The following is a 20,069-nucleotide window of genomic DNA, read 5'->3' as shown; positions in this document are numbered from 1 at the left end:
ATATATATATATATATATACACACACGTATATATGTATACATAAATGCATAAATATACTCATTATATGAGTATATTAATATAATTACGTATGCATTATATGTACACATATAAAAACATGTATACATATACATATATGTATACAAAATATTACATAACTTTGACAAATTATGGCACCATTAAAGGAATGGTATATAATGTTTACGTGAGAGATCTGTTTACTCTTATAAAAATATCATAATTTGTATATGGCGCGTATCTAGCTCCAATAATTTTAAATTTTCGCGAAACTGCGATCTCTCAGTCTATTGATTACTAATTATATTTGATTTGAGTGGGAGCTATGTTATTTCAATTTCTATAGATTTATGTACTTTCATCTTTAAAATTGATAAAAATTGTTGCTTTATTTTAATTGGTGGAGTATTCGAAATGGTTGTTTAAAAGCATACGCGATGGTATTATGAATAATTAATCAATAGTGATCAAAGAGTGTGTATGTGCATATGTATGTATGTGTGTGTATGTTGGAATTGATTGAATAATTAACCGACGTGTTGATAAAGTTGGCGTTTTTATTCTATCCGCAAGAAAGCCAGTACTTGCATCATTACGTTGCAAATGTTGTGTAAACTTGTTAACTATTAAGAGGTCATTCTTCCATAATTGTACATACAAAGCACTGTCATGACAATTTACTTATGGACACTAGTAGTGGATCATGACCAACTAGTCAAGTGAAGGAGAAAGTTCTACAAGCACAAATATTTATTAGATATCCAATTCAATATTCAAAGTTTTCGCCTTCTATGGAAAGAAGAATACAGAGAATCCTTTCACTTTACTACTTATACTTTAGTATTTGGACTCATTAAATAATATGAATATAAGAATTGTGATGAGTCCACGTTTTTTGGATGATCCACATAAAGGACGACGTTGTAAAGCTTTCCAGCACAACATGTATATTATTAAATTTTGAATTTGTCTTCAAAAAAGCAGTGCTAGTTTGTTACTTATAAAAAAGTTGCATAGAAGTTTTCTAATTTGCATACATTAGTAACGTGCATATCGTATATTCGTGTACATCAATGCATGAAATATTACTCCGATGGTTGCTAGTTTATTTGGAAAAAGAAATGGTGTGAATCGTATGCGCATTTCTATTTCCGAATTGTTGTCCCAGTGTCAAAGATATTACTTATATTTACTTTTAATCTTGCGAATGAAATCGTTAATAAGTTTTGATTTAAATTTACGTTTTTTTGTTTGTATACAGATAACGTAGCGACTACGATATAGACATGTAAATATTTTCCAAAAAGGAACTTTGTAAACGCATACCACCTTGTAAACGCATCAGTGTAATTGTTTGGGGCACTTGCGTGGCATAGTCATTTTTCTATAAAAAGGTCATTTTAATTTACGTTATTACGATTAGATCAGGATATTTACCGATCTCATTGGACAATAGAAGTTTAAATGCTAAAATGATAGGCTTGTCAAGGCAAAAAGAAATAAAGTTCAAAGAGACTACTGATTTGTCGAAAGAATATCAATCGTGAAAATGTGTACCTGACCAGAACGCGTAATCGTTTTTTTCCTCTTTTTCCTTTTGTTTTTGGCTAATTTACTTATCTTTGATTTAATTCCACCAGAGAGAAGGCTGGCTTGATAAGCAATTAATATTATGCGAGATAATATTGTATACATTGAGTTATTGTGATATACATACATACCTATAACACACACACACACACACACACACACACACACACACACATAAAGACGCGCACAATATACATACACATCAGATAAACACATTTACATAATCATCATATGTAAATATGCATTCGCTTTACATATTTATTTGTGTATACTCGTACATCGCACGCACATTGAAATACACGCGGCATTCTACGCGTATACACGTACATATATATGTATAATTATTTTAGTTATTATATAATGATGTTCTCTTACCATAATAAATTAATGAGATAATTAATCGCGCTAATAGATAAGTTTCCTATTTCCAAATACATTGTTTCATTTTATGCAACAAAAGGAAGACGTACGTAACAAAGTACTTAATTTTTACGTTAGTTTTCGACATTTTTCTCAGATATGTGTGTGAGAGCGAGAGCGAAAGAGAAAGATTTTAAAGACATGCACAAAAGAAAATTCAGGTATTTTTTATAATATCTGCTTCCTGAATAATTTGTAAGTTTTCTGATATTACATAGCTAATTTATTAAGTTGGCGGAGTTGACAATAAAAAATTTTTTGTTTTATAACGGAAGTTTCGGCGTCTCGAATCTGAAGAAGTATATCGCGGACGTCTTTTTGTTTTTCTTTTTCAAGTAAATTATTAATGTCTTGTGCGCTTCCACACTTAACTGCGTACTTATTGTCATTGCGTATAGCGTTAAGTTATTAATCGTCATGGGCGACGATTGTAGCATTAAATGCAGTAATAACACATCGCTATTGATCTCAATATATTACGCGACCGTACACGCAAATGCCCTTGTTAACGATTCATTGCGAAACCAATATGTGAGATCGTCGAGTGAAATTTTTTAAACATATTGTAAGAATCTTTTTTTTTCGATAAAACAAATTGAGCAAATGTGTGACATTACGCCTAACGGAGAGAACTACATGCGTTTTGACGTATGTGCTACATATGTGTGTGTTAGGTATACACACACGCATATGTTGATATATATGCGCGTAATAAGACAGCGTTTAAAGAGAAAGAGACAAATAATAAGAATCTGGCTAAGAGAACTCTTTTACGATCGTAAAACTTACGAAGTATAAACCAGTATATATGTAACAACACTTATCATACATGCGTTTCTACCGTTATAATTCGTAACCGAGCTTTGAGAATCCTGTTTCGAATGATGGCACACTTTCTGACCGGTGCTATAACAATCTTATATTTATAATGAAATCCTTCTCTTCTGCATATTTTCTGTCTACAACCGGTCATACAGAATATATTTGACTTTTGTTTTCATATTAAAATACACGCTTTGTAAATTTTCCTTTCATATCCTCTCGAGATTATATGAATTTCCTATCAAAAATGTTGAAAATATTCAGATTCCTCTTCTTGCAGTTCTTGCAATATTTCTAAGTGCAAACTTTATAGAAGAGAGAGAAAGGTGTATGTGTGTATATATATATATAATTTTTATAAATTAATATAGCAACAATCTTACTAGATAATTTATTTCTTTTATTGTAAAACAATTTTAAATAAACAAAATTGCTTGCCGGTAAAGAAACGCACCTAAGAATTACTTTCGAGTATACAGATTTTAGATTATACATAATTATACCAAGAGATTATAATTTTCAAAGCATAAAGAAGTAGAAAGATTATCGATGATATTAATAATGAATGACTTTTTAATGTGTATGACGTACTGCTACAAATAATGTCTATAGCAATATTTATTCAAATAATGTAACAATTAATTGTGTGTGTATATATGTGTATATATATGTGTGTGTGTATATATATATATATATATATATATATATATATATATATATATATATATACACATTGAGTATAATTTATACATCGATGACTACATCAATATTAATTAAATTCTGATTTTTTTTACGCATTATGGTACAATTAATAATGACGTTGCATTTTTATTTGTTACACTTTTCTTTCTTTTTATATTTATGTATACTTTTTGTCGGTGATTAAAAACAAGGAGGGGAAGTTCCATGATTTGTGTGAATAATTTATCTTTGATACTAATACTAGCAACACAAGCCGACACTTCACTTTCAACTTATTTTGGATAAATGTTACTCCGTTTAATAAAAACAAATTCTTGTAAATGAACTTTGCTTGTAGAAATAACAGTTAAAAATTGTAGAAGTTGGTCTTTTAAATAACGTCGATTCGAATATCGACGGTCTCTCTTTTATAAACAGAATAAAATACATTCAATGTAATAGTAACTACAGAGCAATATAAGAAACAAGGATGTTAGCTGACAATACAGAACGCAGCAACATCAAATTTAATTTTAATATATGGTTTATGTTACAATTAAAAAGCACAAGTTGTAAGGTTCCTATTAGTCTCTTTGAAAACAACGGTTTTAATTTACTCTCGGATACGAAAGAAAACGCGATCATCGTAAGATAATCTGTATTATGCAATCGTGATTTTGTGACCGAATTTTTAATAAACAAAGAATGCATATACACAGATACACGTACGTATGTATGTATATGTATACCATACAAGTTTCTTTTCTCGTGTTCCACAAATACTTTATCGCTCTCTACTAAATGTGTCAATGCATCGTATACAAATACAAACGAATAAAAATATTTAAAAACGACAAGAGAAATTATAAGTAATGAAGTACATTTATTATTCTTGTCCTTACCAATCTATATTATAGTCTATCGTAAACAAGCTATTATACTATTATAAAAATATTTCTCGTGCGCATATGATGCTTCTGGTTTTCAAAATTGTATATTATATATATATATATATATATATATATATATATATATATATAAAATATACAATTTTAAAAACCAGAAACATGCGCATGAGAAACATATATGTATATATATAATATACAATTCTTTATTTCTACAAACTTTATTTTACTATAATGCTTTGATTGTAACAAATCTACGATTTATTATAATTATTATATCCATTTTCTTTTCTATTCCTGATTCTTCAAAGTAACACTTATAAGAGCGCGTTAGCTCTGTTGAAGTGGAGCCCCGTTCCGCAACAACGCTATTTTTGATGAAGATATTTTCTATTAACAACACTGCATTTTTTATAATCTTTTTTCTTATTTTCAATTGTAAATAAAATACACATCAATTTCTTGTCATATTGTATGTAAACATAAAATATAATTTGCTTCTTTTAATGCAAAGTAGTTTTATTTATGCTATATCTATAGTCTGTTGCGTTTCACAGTCTGTCGATATCTGTAGGGCTCCATGCGACTTAAACTTTTCGTAAAGTGGGCTGCCCTTAAATACCACGTACGAAAGTACTGCTTTTGTATAATAGTCTGACATCAGTTCTAAGTTTCTTATAACTGTCGATAAAAGATGCGCCTTTTCTGCATAAATTCCTAAATAAGGAAAAAAATCTTGTGGTTATAGAAATACCCTTCCTTCAATTATCCATAAAATATTTCTTTTTTATCACAGGATAAATAGTCCAATTACTATATAACATCCAAAATATTGACAATTCGATTTTAAATATATAAGTTATATTACACAGAATTGCATTTAATTCTAATTAAATTTTATTAATATAACATTTCATTAAAAGTAAAACTTCTCAATTTTCTAATTATAAAAAAATTAAACTGTAAAATTTAAAGTGTAAAAGATTTCTGCGATAATTTTAGTAATCGTATAAAATATTTTAAAGAATTGTAAAATGTCTTATAACCCAATTTTGAACTCTGTTTGACTTTATGGATGTAAATTTAAAAAAGCAGATATAATATTGACATAACTTTTTTACTGCTTGTCAATCACTTATCAAACGTGTAATTATCTGTTTTTGTTACATAAAAGCAATATCTATTCTAATATAAACTGTACAGATAAGCTAAATACTTAACCCTCAGTACGCACACATAAAAAAACTCCTTACGTATACTCGGGTTTTCTTAACCTGACTTTGTTTGGGTATATCTGATTCAAATGTGCTAATTTTAAACCTTTTTTTAAAATCGATTATTTTAAGTCTGAAGAAAAAGAGTTTGTAGTTAAAAAGGCCACAAAGTTACAGCACATGAGATATTTTGCAAAAACTAAAAATAGATTGGAAAAAGTCGCAACTTCGAAAATTCATTGGAATTACGCTAACCCAGTGTATGAATTGAGGATTAAGTATTATTACGTAAGTATTGTTATACATGTGCATAATTAATCAGTCCTTTAAAATGTCATACACAGTTCAAAGTTTACAGTTCATAGCATAAAATTTCTTAATGTATTAATAATTAGGCCATTTACTTTACTATTATAATTTTATGTCAATTTACCTGGTGCTTCAAACATAAGATAGCAGAAATGAATGTGCAGATAATAATATGATGGCTGATAGTGGAAATACATTCTAAGCTGCGATGCAGATATGTTAAACTTTTTAGTGATTGCTGCCGTCCCGGCATCTCGTATATTTTTTAATAAAGGAAGATGAGATCCATTCAACTCCCTTAATGACCTTATTTTTTGAAATGGCAGAGCCAACAGCTTCAATGTATCTTTCTGCTTATCCCATTTGAAATCTGTCACTAATACAAAACCGTTATCCTTGTCAGGATCCTCATAAATAATACTTTCCTGTTCAGCTTTGTGCTCCAGAATATTGGTTATCCACTGGAAGAAGAAATAATTTAGAAAACAAAAAATCATACACCTTATATTTTAATAATCTTTGAATAAAATTGTAGGAAATACAATTCAATGTTATATTTGAGAAAATACCTCCAAACTAAGACTCATTGACTCTATGTAAGGGAGAGTGACTTGCTGGTAGAGTTCATAGGTTTCATCTATCATAAATAATTCATGCTTCTTGTATTTGTTGATGTGCGTCTGTGTGGCAGGATATATCACAGTCGCCTGCAGGCCTTGAAGAATAATAAGACAAATTTAATTGTGAAATATAACCAATACATCAAGGTAAAGTCACAGCATCAGTCATTGAACAATCATTGGCAAATGGACTGTTTAAGAAAAATATTTTAAAATAATTTCAAAATAATAAATAATGGCAAATTAATTAATATTATTTATAATCTAACATTCATAAAATCATTTTTACATGAAAATAATTGTATAAGTTATTTTTATTTGTTCATTGACTAGAAATATTTAATTGTTGAAAAAATTTATACTTAAAAATTAAAATCAAAATAATACAAACTATATTTGTTTATTTGTTTTTATGTTTTTCTCCTAAAATCTATGTTAATTTTTTTCCTAAAAAAACCTAACTGTTTTTAATATTTGATTTAAACACATTTAAAACATGTTTAAAATGAATGTTTGCTTAAAACAATAGTGTTTTAAACATAATAATGCTGATAAAAAATTGACAAAGGCAGATTAATGTACCGTTACGCTCCTCAGTTGGAAAGCAACTATAGTTTCTATAGATGTCATTAGTAAAGATTTTCCTAAAAATCATCTTCCCATCGAAGAAGTCCTTTTCCATGATCTCCTTGTCATAGGGGAAACTTCTCTGTTCGAGCAAGACAACTGCCGAGCCATCTCGATCCTCAAATGTTCCCTCCATGCATATTAATTTTCGTGCACAGTTATTCTGCAGTACCTTTGTCACTTTAAAGCTTGACAGATCCAACTCTGTTTCATTCATATCATTCTCGTTTGGGTTCTTCTCAACCACGTCAGTCATATTTCCATCGTCCAGTTTAATTTTTTTTGCTGGTGGATTACAATTCCCTTTGTCCATGCTCACACATTCTTCCACTATACTCGCCATTTTATCAGATCTAAAAAATAAAATGTATTAGAAAACATTACAAAACATCTTTTTTAATGACAAAAATGTAATCTACATTTTACCATCATCCATTAATCATTTATAATTATTGTAAATTGACAAACTATTATATGTTGATAAAATCTGATTTGATGGTATAAAAACCGAATTTAATTAAGTATTTATACAAAATATTTCATGCAAGCAATTATTATGGATCCTAAATCCGAATGAACGACGTGTAAATAGAAAAATTAAGGTGCAAAGCATTTAGAGAACTTTTTTCTTTATGTTAGTGTTGTTATATGTAAAAAGCACTTTTTACCAGTGATCATAAACAAAACCGTGTCAGAAAGCACTGTTCTCTTCTTTCTTTTATAGGTATTTTTTTTTCTTAGCGCACAGTGGTTTAATACTTGTCGTTATTGAACCTACTTGTCCCCGTTACAATCTTCTCAATCGTAAAGGGCCATCTACAATGGAGAGTCGTAGGCCGTAGTAGTAATCGTAAAAAATATTTTTATTTCGTACTGCCTTACTGCTTACAGCCTACAGCAGACATTGAGCCAATTCGGTGCATGCTAACGATGAACGTTGGGGCGTTCTGGGTTACTTTTCGGTCGCCTCTTTAAGGGCCATCTACAATGGAGAGTCGTAGGCCGTAGTAGTAGTCGTAGAAAATATTTTCATTTCGTACTGCCTTATTGCTTACGGCCTATAGCAGACATTGAGCCAGTTCGGTGCGTGCTTACAATGAGCATTCGGGCGTTCCGGGTTAGTTTTTGGTCGCCTCTCTGCGATGACTGGCTTGTATGTTACTGCTACGTCGTCTGTATTGTAGACAGCTTGGCCGTAGATTTAGCGCTGTTACGACTAAAACACTCCATTGTAGATGGCTCTTAAATGAGAACAGGTAGATCAACACGTGATATAAACTAGTGTTTGTAATGATTTCACTCGTATTTCATGTGTATCTTAGTTTTAACACAGTTTTTTAACAATTAAGCCGGCGTAAATGTCAACAAACAACAGTTGGTCACTGGTTGGTCATCCGGTCGCGGACAGTCATGAATGGTCATGAATTGACAAATTGACATGGATAAGAAACAAAAATCATAACAATAATCAGAACCGGACTGGTTGCGTGACCCATGAGAATATGAGCTACATAGATGCGAACGAAGAACAATCATTGAGTGCGTTCGGGGAGACGCTATTAGCGCTACCAGCATCAGTCCATCTTCATTACTCATTAAAAGTGAAACAAGGATAAACTGATGCTGATAGCGCTAATAGCGTCTCCCCGAACGCACCCATTATATATATGAAATATATCGGTTTATGAGTGCGTTCGGGGAGACGCTATTAGCGCTACCAACATCAGTCCGTCTTCATTATTCATTAAGGCCCGGTTCCACAACTCACGGTTAAATTAACTGGCCGATTATTCCATTGGAATTGATCAATCGTATTTGTCGTTAAGCAAAAGTAACAAATACGATTGGTCAATTCCAATGGAATAATCGGCCAGTTAATTTAACCGTGAGTTGTGGAACCGGGCCTAAAAGTAGAACAAGGATAAACTCATATTGGTAGCGCTAATAGCGTCTCCTCGAACACACCCTATGAATTCCGTGATTTACTAAGGCGGCGTCTACAATGGGATCTTAAAACGTAAGATTTAAGAAATTGACCAATCACAGTCGAATTTTATAAGAATACTCAATTGTGATTGATCAATTTCTTAAATCTTACGTCTTAAGATTTCATTGTAGACGCCGCCTAAGCTCGGATCTACAATAGGTGTAGTAAGCCTTATGCCATAAGAAACTGACCAATTATAATTGAATGTGAGAAGAATAAACAAATATAATTGGTTAATTCCTTATGGCTTAAACCTTACTACACCTATTGTAGATCCGGCCTAAAAAAGCGAAAAAGAACGCTCTGCGCGTTACATGTTTAACGCGTAAATATTTATATTGCAATAAATTTACTTAAACTCTAAATATTTATAAATGATTAAATTATATTTATGTACAAATTGTAACGGCAATTAAGTTAATAAAATTAGTACGATTATAATTATATATTGTATTATAATAACTTATGTTCTTTTTGATTAATAAATTTTAATAATTATTTTTTTACTTAATTGTTATATCAATAAAAATTATTATATTGTAATTATATATTGTGTGTTATTTATTGTAATGTTGCGTTTCTTTAATCCTCCAAGATTGCACGAAGAAATCATAAATAGTCTGTTCTTTTTCGCTGCACTGTTGCACTGGTGCAACAAGTTAGAATGAGAAAAAATATATTTATCTCGCTTTAACTTAATTATTAACACCAGTGCATCAGTGCAGCTAAAAAGAACAGGCCAAAAAATTTATGTATAGCTTGTTCTTTTTTGCTGCACTGCTGCACTATAGTGCAGCGAAAAAGAACAGGCCAGTAGCCACTGTATATAACCGCGCGCAGATTTGAAGCAATATATAATATTAAAAATAAAGAAGAGAAAAAAAGGGAATACAATTTTTATTATTTCTGATAAAATCTGGATTTTCTATAATAAACAAATTATTATTTACGTAAATGACACAAAACCACAATTTTCATATATGTATAGTTTACATCACACGCGTATAATGTAGATTATTTATATTTTACAAGCATTGTCGATAAAATCGGCCGCTATAACGCGACTTATCGGCCGCAAGGACACGTCACGAAACGAACCGGCATACTTTTGCGGTCAAGGGTATCATATGTATACGTGTGAGGTGTAAAAATAATGGTGTAAAAATAATTCTTTCGCAACAGTTTAAATTTAAAAGATTATAGACGGTTTCGCCTAGGCGGCCGCGTAGTTCCGTTCGGCAGCGATCGGACCTGACAGGTCTCGATCATCGTTGCGACTAATTGTGACCTTCACCGTGGGTAAAGGGCACGCACCAATCGTCTCGACGGTGTTGACGCATTCTCACTCGACGATGCTGCAGGTCGACGACAGGAAGGTAAATTCCGAACTCGTCGGAGTCTCGTTTTCGCTGCTCGTCAACTTGCTCCTCCTGGTCCGCATATAACCTCTTCTTCTTCCTTCTGTTTCACTTGTCAAGGGCAGAAAGCTGACACGGTCGAGAAGATTATAGCACGATGTACCACTGGGATCAGTTTTCTAAAATCTTCGACGAAGTCTTTCCGATTTCTCCCATCCCGGTTTCGAACCTCTCGGCTGCCAAAAATATTGCCGCGTTGAGGTTAGGTGCTCAGCATTTTAGCTTGACAGGTGGCTTGTTATTTCGAGATGACCTAGAAGTAAAGTCCGATCGGCTTAATCGACAATTCATTCATGAAGTAATATTACCTGTACTATATATATTGCTATTCAGCTGTTGCTTACATGCTATTCTCGAAATAATCCGTTAAGTGTTTTTCTGTGCTTTGAAAAAAGAGATTAGAAGATAGATTTTACGGTTTTTAAACGATAAATCTTAAATATTTTTTTTAGAACAATTCGACTGGCTGAGCCGGTCGACAAATATTTTTATCGAAGGCAGCCTGTAAGCTTAATTATCAATGTTATATCTGTATAATTAGACTTGTTTTTACTTTTACTTTCAATACATTTGCCATTTTTTCAGGCTGACAGGTGGAAGAGAAAATTTCGTACACAATGATATATATAGCACATGATTGACATAGATTTGTGTGATATCCGGTGAATAATTCGTCAAAGAAATACATTAAAATTTATTGTAATGAATGAATGGATAATTTGCCAAATGCGCAAGAAATTAGGTACACGCATGGAGAGACGGAAAAGACGCATTTATATTATAAAGCCACCTATAACTTTTTGTTTCACCATCAACGTCAAATGTCCCAGTATGCATTGTACGTGCTGCAGATTTGTATTGGTTTTCCTTCTTCCGGGCGCGTAATAAGTAAACTGATTTCCCCTCGACGTCAGTCGTCTATTAAACTGACCACTCACGTTCTAGTAAACTTGTCGACTGAGACGTGTACCGTACTGTATTTGCAACAACCGTTTTGTCAGCTAGATGTTCCGATAAACTTGCACGAGCGTGCTTATGCAAGCGTGTATGCAACTCAAAAGTAATCATGCAAAACATACACTAAAGAATTGCTGTTTAACTGAATAGACATTTAAAAAATCTAACAATATGATAAGAGGCGATTGAAAGACGATCATTTTAAAGAAATAAAAGGAAGTGAACAGAATTATCTGCCAAGTAAAAGATTTGTAAAAAATAGCATTATTAATATTAATTCAATTCAGGAATTATGAATATGGATGGAGCAATGGAAGAGCGACTTCTAGCTATATTTCACTTGGACGTTTCAATTACTTTTAAATTGCACCCATATATGTTTGCACAAGCACAAACGCTTAAGCAACAGCCTTTCGAAAGTCCAAGTCTTTCGGAACATCCCGGATCACAAAAGACTGCAAAATAGTTAAAGTTACACACATGAAAAAGTGCCGATTGACTTTCGCAAGTTACACATGACAGGTGTTTATTTAAACCACCGTGCGACCCGGCTTCGCTCCCGTCCCGGAGCAGGAGCAGAAACAGGAAGATCCGCGCCCGGAAGAGGCGTCCCGTCTCTCCCGTATCTCGCCCGTTCGCGTGTGAGGTCACGTGTTTACCCACGCATTTACGTCGTGTTTGGAAGAGCGCGCCTCGTGCCGCCGCCGATCCCCGCGCGATGCCGCAATGGCATTCCTCGGTCGCCGATCGTGCAGCACGCGTGTACAAAGTATCACACATGGAGTACTTGTTGCAAGTAAGTGGTAACCGACCGCGAGACCGTTTAATTCAGAGTCCTTCCGCGGGGAACCCCCGAGCGTTTCCCTCTTGCTAAAAGTACCTCGTATCCTTTCACCCCTAGCTGCTTGTGAGAAACAATCAACCCACCAATCGTCTTCGGAAAACGGCGCGAAACATCGATAAACAAACACTGTCGCGAACTTTCGAACGGAATACACAGTATTTCATTGATGTTGACTATATCAATTGATGTATATTTGCGAAACGCAAACAGATCGTGAATTCCTCGCGCCGCGAAGCGATTTTAATCCTGCCGACTCCTTGGCTGTTTACACTGTAAAAGTGCAACGTAAAAAGAAGTACGTAAAATTACATAAATATGTGTGAAAATTTGTAGAGGAACACACAATTTGTAGAGGAATGTACACAATTTTTACAAATGTCATCTATGTAATTTACGTAACTTTTTTACGTAACTTTTTTATAACGTTCCTCGGCGAGTAAATTCTTCTTGTGTCTTGTCCCTCGTGAGATAATTGCTATCTTTGGAAATCCAATGGGATTGGAGATCGTTACCTATGTTCGACCTGTGTTTCCTCGATTGTCCACCCGGGACTGATATTCCAGATGTCAAGGAGGTGATTCCGGAGAGCTCATTGTCACGAGGATCACGAGACCTCCGATCACCCCGATCCTCCGGAAGCCGCCCTTCAGCTGGGCAAGCTGGCAATTTCGCGAGTTTTTGCGCAACAATTCGCGACGAGTACATACGCGTGTCAATTAATCTGTCGTTACATAAGCTAATAAGATAGGGGAACCCAAGTGTGCAGCGTCACGCTGGGACGTAATCGCGGCTACTAATCTCACTGGCCGTTTAACCCTCGTCGATCTCGCGTGTATCTCTCCGTGACGATTCTCAAAGCGGCGACGATTGTTTCCCGATCCATGGGTCGTGCCTCCTTCGAACGAGAGATGGAAACGATGATCTTCTGAGAAAAAAAAACATCCCGGAAAGAGTCAAAGCTCATATATTCGCGCGACTCGCGGAGAACGTCTCTCGTCTCTCTTGTTTCCATATCGCCGTCGGAATATCCACATTTAGAGTCAGAAAATATTTTCTCTAAGCATGCTATTTGCTTCTGTCTTTCGCTGCGCGAAAGGACGCGATAGAATCAATTTATGCAAGTAAAATCATGGTTCCGGTCAGGAGACATTCAGAACGACCTTTAGTCGACCTTAAGAAACTTCTCTTTTTTTTTTCACCTCGTCAACGTTGACGTTTATGTAATAAGTGTGACGAAATTCTGCTTTCCTGACTCTTGATAATTATTTTACACGCATTTGCGATCCATTCGCAATATGTGCATGTCACTACTCGACACGAGATAATAATCGTGGGAGTTATCTTCGGTTTAATTATGCGGTAAGGTGGATTCCAATTGGATCGAAGTGTCTGGCGTTCTGGATTATATCAGAACACCTGTTGTAACAACAACGCTTATGTAAAATTATGTTCGCATATACACTGATAGAAAAAAATGCTTGATTCGATAAATATATGGTTATTTGAATAGTACCAATGACATATTTTAGAAAAAATAAAAAATATTTTATTTTAAACAAGTAATATCTTCTAAATTTACAAAATATTGTTTGTTTGAAATAAATATTGTTTTTTTTTTTTAAATAAAATATGTCAGTACTATTTAAATAACTATTTGAATTTAATATTCTTCTCTGTTAGTGTATTATTATTATGAATTATTATTATTATATTATTATTAGCGGCCTCGAATTTTTCTCCTTCCATGATAATTTTATGTATTTCCTAATCTGGCTTGATGTTACGAGTAACCAAATTAACGACTGTTATTTCAACGAAAAGATAAAATTCATGCGGACTCCATTTCTAGAAATATCTTATCGTACGTAGTCGTAAAAGGGTCAAGGGAAGAAAAAGAGACGGTTACATATTATTCGAGTATTTTTGATTATTATTTTGTTATAGCAAATTTAGCGGAATTTAATCAACGTTATACGTTTATTTCTACAGAGGGAGAACAATTTTGCTGCAGTATTTAATGAAATCGATTGTACTACGCACTAATCGCGCCAGAGTTGGTGCATATCAAAGTCGTTCTACACAGTAAAAAAATTTGTATTAAATTTAACACATTTCACATATCTCAAACAGTCTAATCAAACTTCTTTGTTAATTTAGAAATAGTTGCACGAATTTAGTATGCACCAATGTGCACTAATGCAGCCCAATCGAGTTTATCGTAAAAACTTACTTAAATAAATATAGATCAGAAAATAGTTTCATGTCCGACCATCAAAATAATGTATGTACGTATAATTGTGTATGTTTAAACCATAATATTGCAAATATAATTGCTGCAAAAAGTTTTGACATTCTAGATTAAACGTCTAATGCAATTTTTTTGTTTGTTCATAATTGTTTTTAGATATGTATTTCAGTAAAATCATTCTTTTCGTGTGCCAACGTAATTTAACTTTAATCTCGGTGTAATTTATTTTTTATCTTTTTCTTATTTTTCTTTTTTTTAGTAAGAATTAGAAAAAGATAAAAAGTATATTAAGCCGACATTAATCTACATCGATAGAAATAAATGTTAATGTATGGAAAGTAGGAGGGGGTAGTTGTGACTCTGTGATAGAATGAATGTCGATAAAAGATAAAACATGTACGTAAAGTAAGTTTATTTTTAAACTGAGAGTGCTCACATTTTTCGCGATACGTTTCCTCACGCAAAATACGTCATGATAATCCGCAAAATGTCCTCTCATATCTTAAAGCCGGCTTTATACATTTTCAATGCAAATCCAGTGACGATACCGTTTTACTATTATGGTATACACATTTGAAAGTTAAATATTTAAATGGGCAATTTTATTATTCGTTTCGCTCATTTTTACCGGTCTCATCCACGAGCAAAAGAATGGAAAAAAAGATTAGACCAATTTTATCTGAGCATATTATCTGAACTTTAAGTCCAGTTGAAGTAAAATATATCGTTGCTAAATATCACTTGTTTTATTATTCTCTCCTTTATTTTATTTTTTTTGTGCGTGGCAATATAGAGACCGAGTTTGTCTCCGGCTCGGAAGGGTCAAACGTAAACTCGGATTATCTCTTGGCAAGCGAGATCAACGACATTAGGTCAGGGTCTACAGGCTATCGTTTGTCTCTCGCTGTACCTTGCTTAATCAAAGATATTCCCTTACCTAAGTCACAATATGTGCGTAATGAAAGGCAGATCGCGTGAGATAATTAGTAATTCAACAGAAGGAAAAAAAGAGGAAATTTTGTTTTTTTTCCGTTCTAGAATACGAAATAACGTTAAAATTTAAATTCGTAAAAACGCTACGTATTATGAAAGTTTTGAGTATAAATTAATATTAAAAAAAATTAAATTAAGTTAATGATTTATAAAATTAATTATATTAAAAGTTGCACATAAACAAAAAAACTAACTCAGAAGTTATGTTAAAATAGAATTAAGTTAAATTAAAAATTAATTTTGAAAAGCGTTGTTTATATTAAATTAGAATATTATTAGTTGTTAACAATTAGAGTATTTAAAATAACATAACAATTACAGTATAAATTATCAAATAAATTTAATAATAAATATACGAAAGAATACAAAGTATTGTTTTTAAAATATGAGATTGTATTTTCTCTTTTTTAAATAATTTTTTTACAAGTTTTTAATTGAGGGAAAAAAGTTAATAAGTTAATGTGTTTTAAAAATAATGAGTTGAAATTAAAAATTAACTTATTTAACCTTAAGTTAAATTAAAAGTTTTTAACTTTTTAACTTTTTACATTTATTATTTAAATTTTAACTTTTTAACTAGTTATTATCCAACTCTGATTACCATGGTAATTTTTGTCTCCGGATCCTCATTATCGTTATCGCCTCTCGTCAATTTATTTTACCTTTTTTTTTCTAATAGTTCTCTCGCTATTTATTCATTCGCCTCTCGCGCGTAAGATCTCGCGGACGCGAACAACGCGGTTGCTCTCACACCTTTTGGAGCAGACGACTATTCACGGGGATTCGTGAGTTCGTGACTCGCAAACTAAAAAAAAAAGAAACAAAAAAGAACGAACATCATTGCATTCGTTAACGACGCAGTTGATTAACGATTGCGACCGATTTTTGCGCAATTGCATTTCTACATGGGAATTTTGCCCTGACTAGGGAGATTTTAACGAAAAAAACTTTTGAGACTGCAATCGGACCACCCCGAGTCATCGCGCACGTATACACAATTTATTTATTTTTTCTTTTTTTTCTTCTTCGACATATTTTTTTTATAAACAATTTTTACGGCTGCGGTCTCGAGAGAAATCATCATGCGCGATCTTCCGGCCTCGAATCGCGACGAGCGGCTTACTGGAGCGGACTGGGAGGACTTCGCGAAAAGGATAGGTAAAATAAATAGTTGTCAATTTAGCTATACACGGAGGAAACTCCACAGGCCCGCGGTCACCAACGCAGCTCTTCAGATACACAGGCGTTCCGCGAGCGTACGAAGAGAGATGCGAGAGATGAGCTGCACCGCGAACTTGAGAAACTGGAGGCGACCGCCCGCGAGAATAAGAAGACGCTGATCAATCGACAGTTTGCCGGATTTCAACACCTGTTCGAGCGTTTTCTGCAAGAGGAGGGCCCGTCTTTGGAATGGGATCATATTCAGAAGTTGCCAGAAGATGCGGTGAGTGAAATTTATTTGCGAAGAAACGGGAATTTTCTCGAAGAGATATATCTCTCTCTTTTTTAACTCTTCCTATTTCTTTTTTTAGTTAAATTTAAACGACATATCATGTGTAATAATATCTTTTTAATTTAACACATCTTTTTTTTATCAATAAATTCTCTTCGTTAATAATTAATGAAGTAATTGAAATTATTGCGATGATCTAACGAAGGATCTATTGAAAGAGTTTTTGAAATTATTTTTTGGGTGCATCCTGTTTATTTATTTGTTTTAATTGATAGAGTCTATTAATTATTAGCAAAACAAATTAAATTGGAATGCTTTTACAGGTTAAGGATTACAACTCTTTGCCATCACCGGAGACGGAAGAAGTGAAGGAGCTGCTGGATAAGTTGGTTGTGGTCAAATTGAATGGTGGTCTCGGAACGAGCATGGGATGTCACGGACCGAAATCCGTGATTGCTGTGCGGAATGGACTTACTTTCCTGGATCTCACTGTTCAGCAAATTGAGGTATTACGAGGAATTTATAACTAACATTTTTTTATTCTTATTTATGTAATTACTATTAGTTGTAAGATTTACACAATTATTAATCATTAATAACGTATCTTTGTTATAACAGCATCTAAATAAAACATATAACGCTAACGTGCCACTCATACTGATGGATTCGTTCAACACTGACGATGATACGCAACGTATAATTAGGAAATACAAAGGAATTGATATAGACATCTATACTTTTAATCAAAGCTGTTATCCGCGCATAAACAGAGATTCTCTTCTTCCGATCGCTAAACATTGTCAAATTGATGAGGATATAGAAGCGTAAGAATTTTTATAAAAGTTGTTAAACGATTTTTATGCAGTTATTAATATTTTTTTTATATATAAAATAATATTTAATCTATCAACAGTTGGTATCCACCTGGCCATGGAGATTTCTACGAAAGTTTCGAAAATTCTGGTTTACTAAAAAAATTTATTCGTGAGGTAATGAGATTTCTATTTTTGCTCATAATAATAGCTATAATCCATTTTAAAAACTCGGATATATTTCAGGGTCGCGAATATTGTTTTATTTCGAACATAGATAATCTTGGTGCTACAGTGGACATAAAAATCTTGAAGCTATTGCTAAGTAAAAGACCGGAACCGCCTCTTGAATTCGTGATGGAAGTAACCGACAAAACGCGAGCGGACGTCAAGGTGCGTTTCATGAGAACTACGAAATTCATCTACAGTAACATTGAGATAAAAATTCTAATTATACATTCTATTTTATAGGGTGGCACACTTATAAAATACGAAGATAAACTTCGTCTCCTTGAAATAGCTCAAGTTCCCAAGGATCATATCGACGACTTTAAGTCTGTGAAGACATTTAAATATTTTAACACCAACAATCTTTGGATTAAACTTAGTGGTACGTGTATTTAATTTATTAAGCTTGCATTACCAGACACGTCATGCAATAAATATTAAAGCTAAAGTGTTTAACATGAGTTATCTTTTAAACAGCCATTGAGAGAGTACTTGATCAAAAAGCATTGAATATGGAAATTATTGTAAACAATAAAACCTTTACTAATGGTCTAAATATAATACAACTTGAAACCGCTGTTGGAGCCGCTATGAAATCATTCGAAGGCAGTATTGGCAAGTGTTCCAAAAGATAGCAGTTCTGGTTTATACATAAAATTATTGTTTATTATATCATTTCTAGAATTATTTTTTATCTCTTAAGAAAAGAATTTTGTTTTATTTTATATCGACTCTTCAATTAAAAATGTTTAATTGAAAATATTTGACATTACAGGCATAAATGTACCACGCAGTAGATTCTTACCCGTGAAAAAGACCTCCGATCTGATGCTTGTAATGAGTAATTTATATACACTGCGCAACGGATCTCTCATAATGAGTCCTCAAAGAATGTTCCCTACGACACCTCTCATCAAATTAGGAGACAATCACTTTTCAAAAGTCAGTGAAATTGTAACTCAATTTTTGTTAATTCATGTGAGCTTTATTTTTAACTTTACAGTAATGTCTTGTTTTTTATGAATTTTTTTTCTTTTTTTTACAGGTGAAAGAGTTTCTGACCAGATTTCCAACAATACCAGATCTCCTCGAATTGGATCATTTAACAGTGTCAGGCGACGTTACCTTTGGAAAAGGAGTAACGCTGAAAGGCACCGTCATTATAATCGCCAATCACGGTGAACGCATAGACCTGCCTTCTGGTACCGTTTTAGAAAATAAAATTGTGTCGGGTAATCTACGCATATTGGATCACTAAGTCGCATTGGTGGGCAAAGGAGCGTCTTGGTTCATATCTCACAGAGAGTAAATGTAAATGTTTGAGAGAACAGGGTCTGTGCTTTCAGTAATCATGTCTTAGCATAAATTAACTAGTCAAGCGATTAAATTGTACATATTTGTAATGTTATTTTAGAAAGAAAGGGCCAGAGATATATTTCTATAAAAACTTTTACTGAATTGTATATATAAAAATTTAATATATAAAGATTATGAGATATCAAGAGAAATTTATAATGTATAAAGCATTGTTGTGTAAGCGCGATGAGAGCTTACAAGCCATATTATATTATAATGAATAAATGCTCTTTCAAATTTTAATTTATTTTATTTATTGATGGAAAACACCCTCTGATATTGAGCACTATGTTTAAACACATTTTTCAATACTTTTTCTACATATGTTAAGTTACGATTCTTTTGAGTTAATTTTCAGTACTTTTACAAGTATAACAAACTTTCAATGACATGTATGTAGTAATAAATTTATATACTTTGATATATAGAAAATATGATTATTTATATTTAAAAAAGTAAATATAAATGCATAAACGTTATGACTGATTACAATGCTTTTCAAAGAGAAGAACAAAATTTGCAGACCAAATTTGTGTCAAATTGTATTAAAAAACAGAAGTTATAAAAAC

At 32.8% G+C, this 20,069-nt stretch overlaps 2 protein-coding genes and 1 long non-coding RNA gene across 11 annotated transcripts; 1 reads left to right on the top strand and 2 right to left on the bottom strand.

The window, feature by feature from the left end:
- Positions 1-4,721: 4,721 nt before the first annotated feature.
- LOC105830142 (m7GpppX diphosphatase) lies at positions 4,722-8,689 on the bottom strand. 8 transcript variants are annotated; one of them, XM_028191896.2, is made up of 7 exons: positions 8,260-8,687; positions 8,094-8,186; positions 7,873-8,020; positions 7,160-7,557; positions 6,527-6,672; positions 6,082-6,418; positions 4,722-5,151 (listed from the first exon to the last, which is right to left on the bottom strand). In XM_028191896.2, exons 4-7 carry the CDS (start codon positions 7,545-7,547, stop codon positions 4,958-4,960), a joined length of 1,065 nt encoding a protein of 354 aa, XP_028047697.1. In that variant the 5' UTR covers positions 7,548-7,557; positions 7,873-8,020; positions 8,094-8,186; positions 8,260-8,687; the 3' UTR covers positions 4,722-4,957. The 8 variants fall into 8 exon arrangements, with proteins under 8 accessions (XP_028047697.1, XP_028047698.1, XP_012524766.1 ...); XM_028191897.2 differs by having other exon boundaries at positions 8,300-8,687; XM_012669312.3 differs by having other exon boundaries at positions 7,983-8,020; positions 8,094-8,689.
- Positions 8,690-10,112: 1,423 nt separating this feature from the next.
- LOC114254232 lies at positions 10,113-14,021 on the bottom strand. The gene is made up of 2 exons (XR_003625585.2): positions 12,923-14,021; positions 10,113-10,862 (listed from the first exon to the last, which is right to left on the bottom strand). It is a non-coding gene; the product is annotated as an uncharacterized LOC114254232 (long non-coding RNA).
- LOC105832737 (UTP--glucose-1-phosphate uridylyltransferase) lies at positions 10,115-19,743 on the top strand. 2 transcript variants are annotated; one of them, XM_012673931.3, is made up of 10 exons: positions 10,115-10,567; positions 16,859-17,095; positions 17,428-17,610; positions 17,723-17,928; positions 18,018-18,093; positions 18,163-18,309; positions 18,388-18,526; positions 18,622-18,759; positions 18,920-19,086; positions 19,190-19,402. In XM_012673931.3, the coding sequence occupies exons 1-10, from the start codon at positions 10,544-10,546 to the stop codon at positions 19,400-19,402; spliced, it is 1,530 nt and encodes a 509-aa protein (XP_012529385.1). In that variant the 5' UTR covers positions 10,115-10,543. The 2 variants fall into 2 exon arrangements, with proteins under 2 accessions (XP_012529385.1, XP_012529383.1); XM_012673929.3 differs by lacking the exon at positions 10,115-10,567 and adding an exon at positions 11,412-12,362 and having other exon boundaries at positions 19,190-19,743.
- Positions 19,744-20,069: the final 326 nt, after the last annotated feature.

The sequence above is a fragment of the Monomorium pharaonis genome, chromosome 5, assembly GCF_013373865.1.
Source record: "Monomorium pharaonis isolate MP-MQ-018 chromosome 5, ASM1337386v2, whole genome shotgun sequence".
NCBI classification, from domain to species: domain Eukaryota; kingdom Metazoa; phylum Arthropoda; class Insecta; order Hymenoptera; family Formicidae; genus Monomorium; species Monomorium pharaonis.
The sequence above is the reverse complement of the archived record's forward strand: the minus strand, read 5'-3'. Positions and strand labels throughout refer to the sequence as shown.

Coding starts and splice junctions, on each gene's coding strand:
- LOC105832737 (XM_012673929.3), top strand. CDS start 12,285: ATGCCGCAATGGCATTCCTCGGTCGCCGATCGTGCAGCACGCGTGTAC. Junction 17,929..18,017: donor ATTGATGAGGATATAGAAGC/GTAAGAATTTTT, acceptor ATCTATCAACAG/TTGGTATCCACCTGGCCATG. Junction 18,527..18,621: donor TCTTTGGATTAAACTTAGTG/GTACGTGTATTT, acceptor TCTTTTAAACAG/CCATTGAGAGAGTACTTGAT.
- LOC105830142 (XM_028191895.2), bottom strand. CDS start 7,547: ATGGCGAGTATAGTGGAAGAATGTGTGAGCATGGACAAAGGGAATTGT. Junction 6,673..7,159: donor TCCAACTGAGGAGCGTAACG/GTACATTAATCT, acceptor TTATTCTTCAAG/GCCTGCAGGCGACTGTGATA. Junction 5,152..6,081: donor TCTTATGTTTGAAGCACCAG/GTAAATTGACAT, acceptor TTCCTTATTTAG/GAATTTATGCAGAAAAGGCG.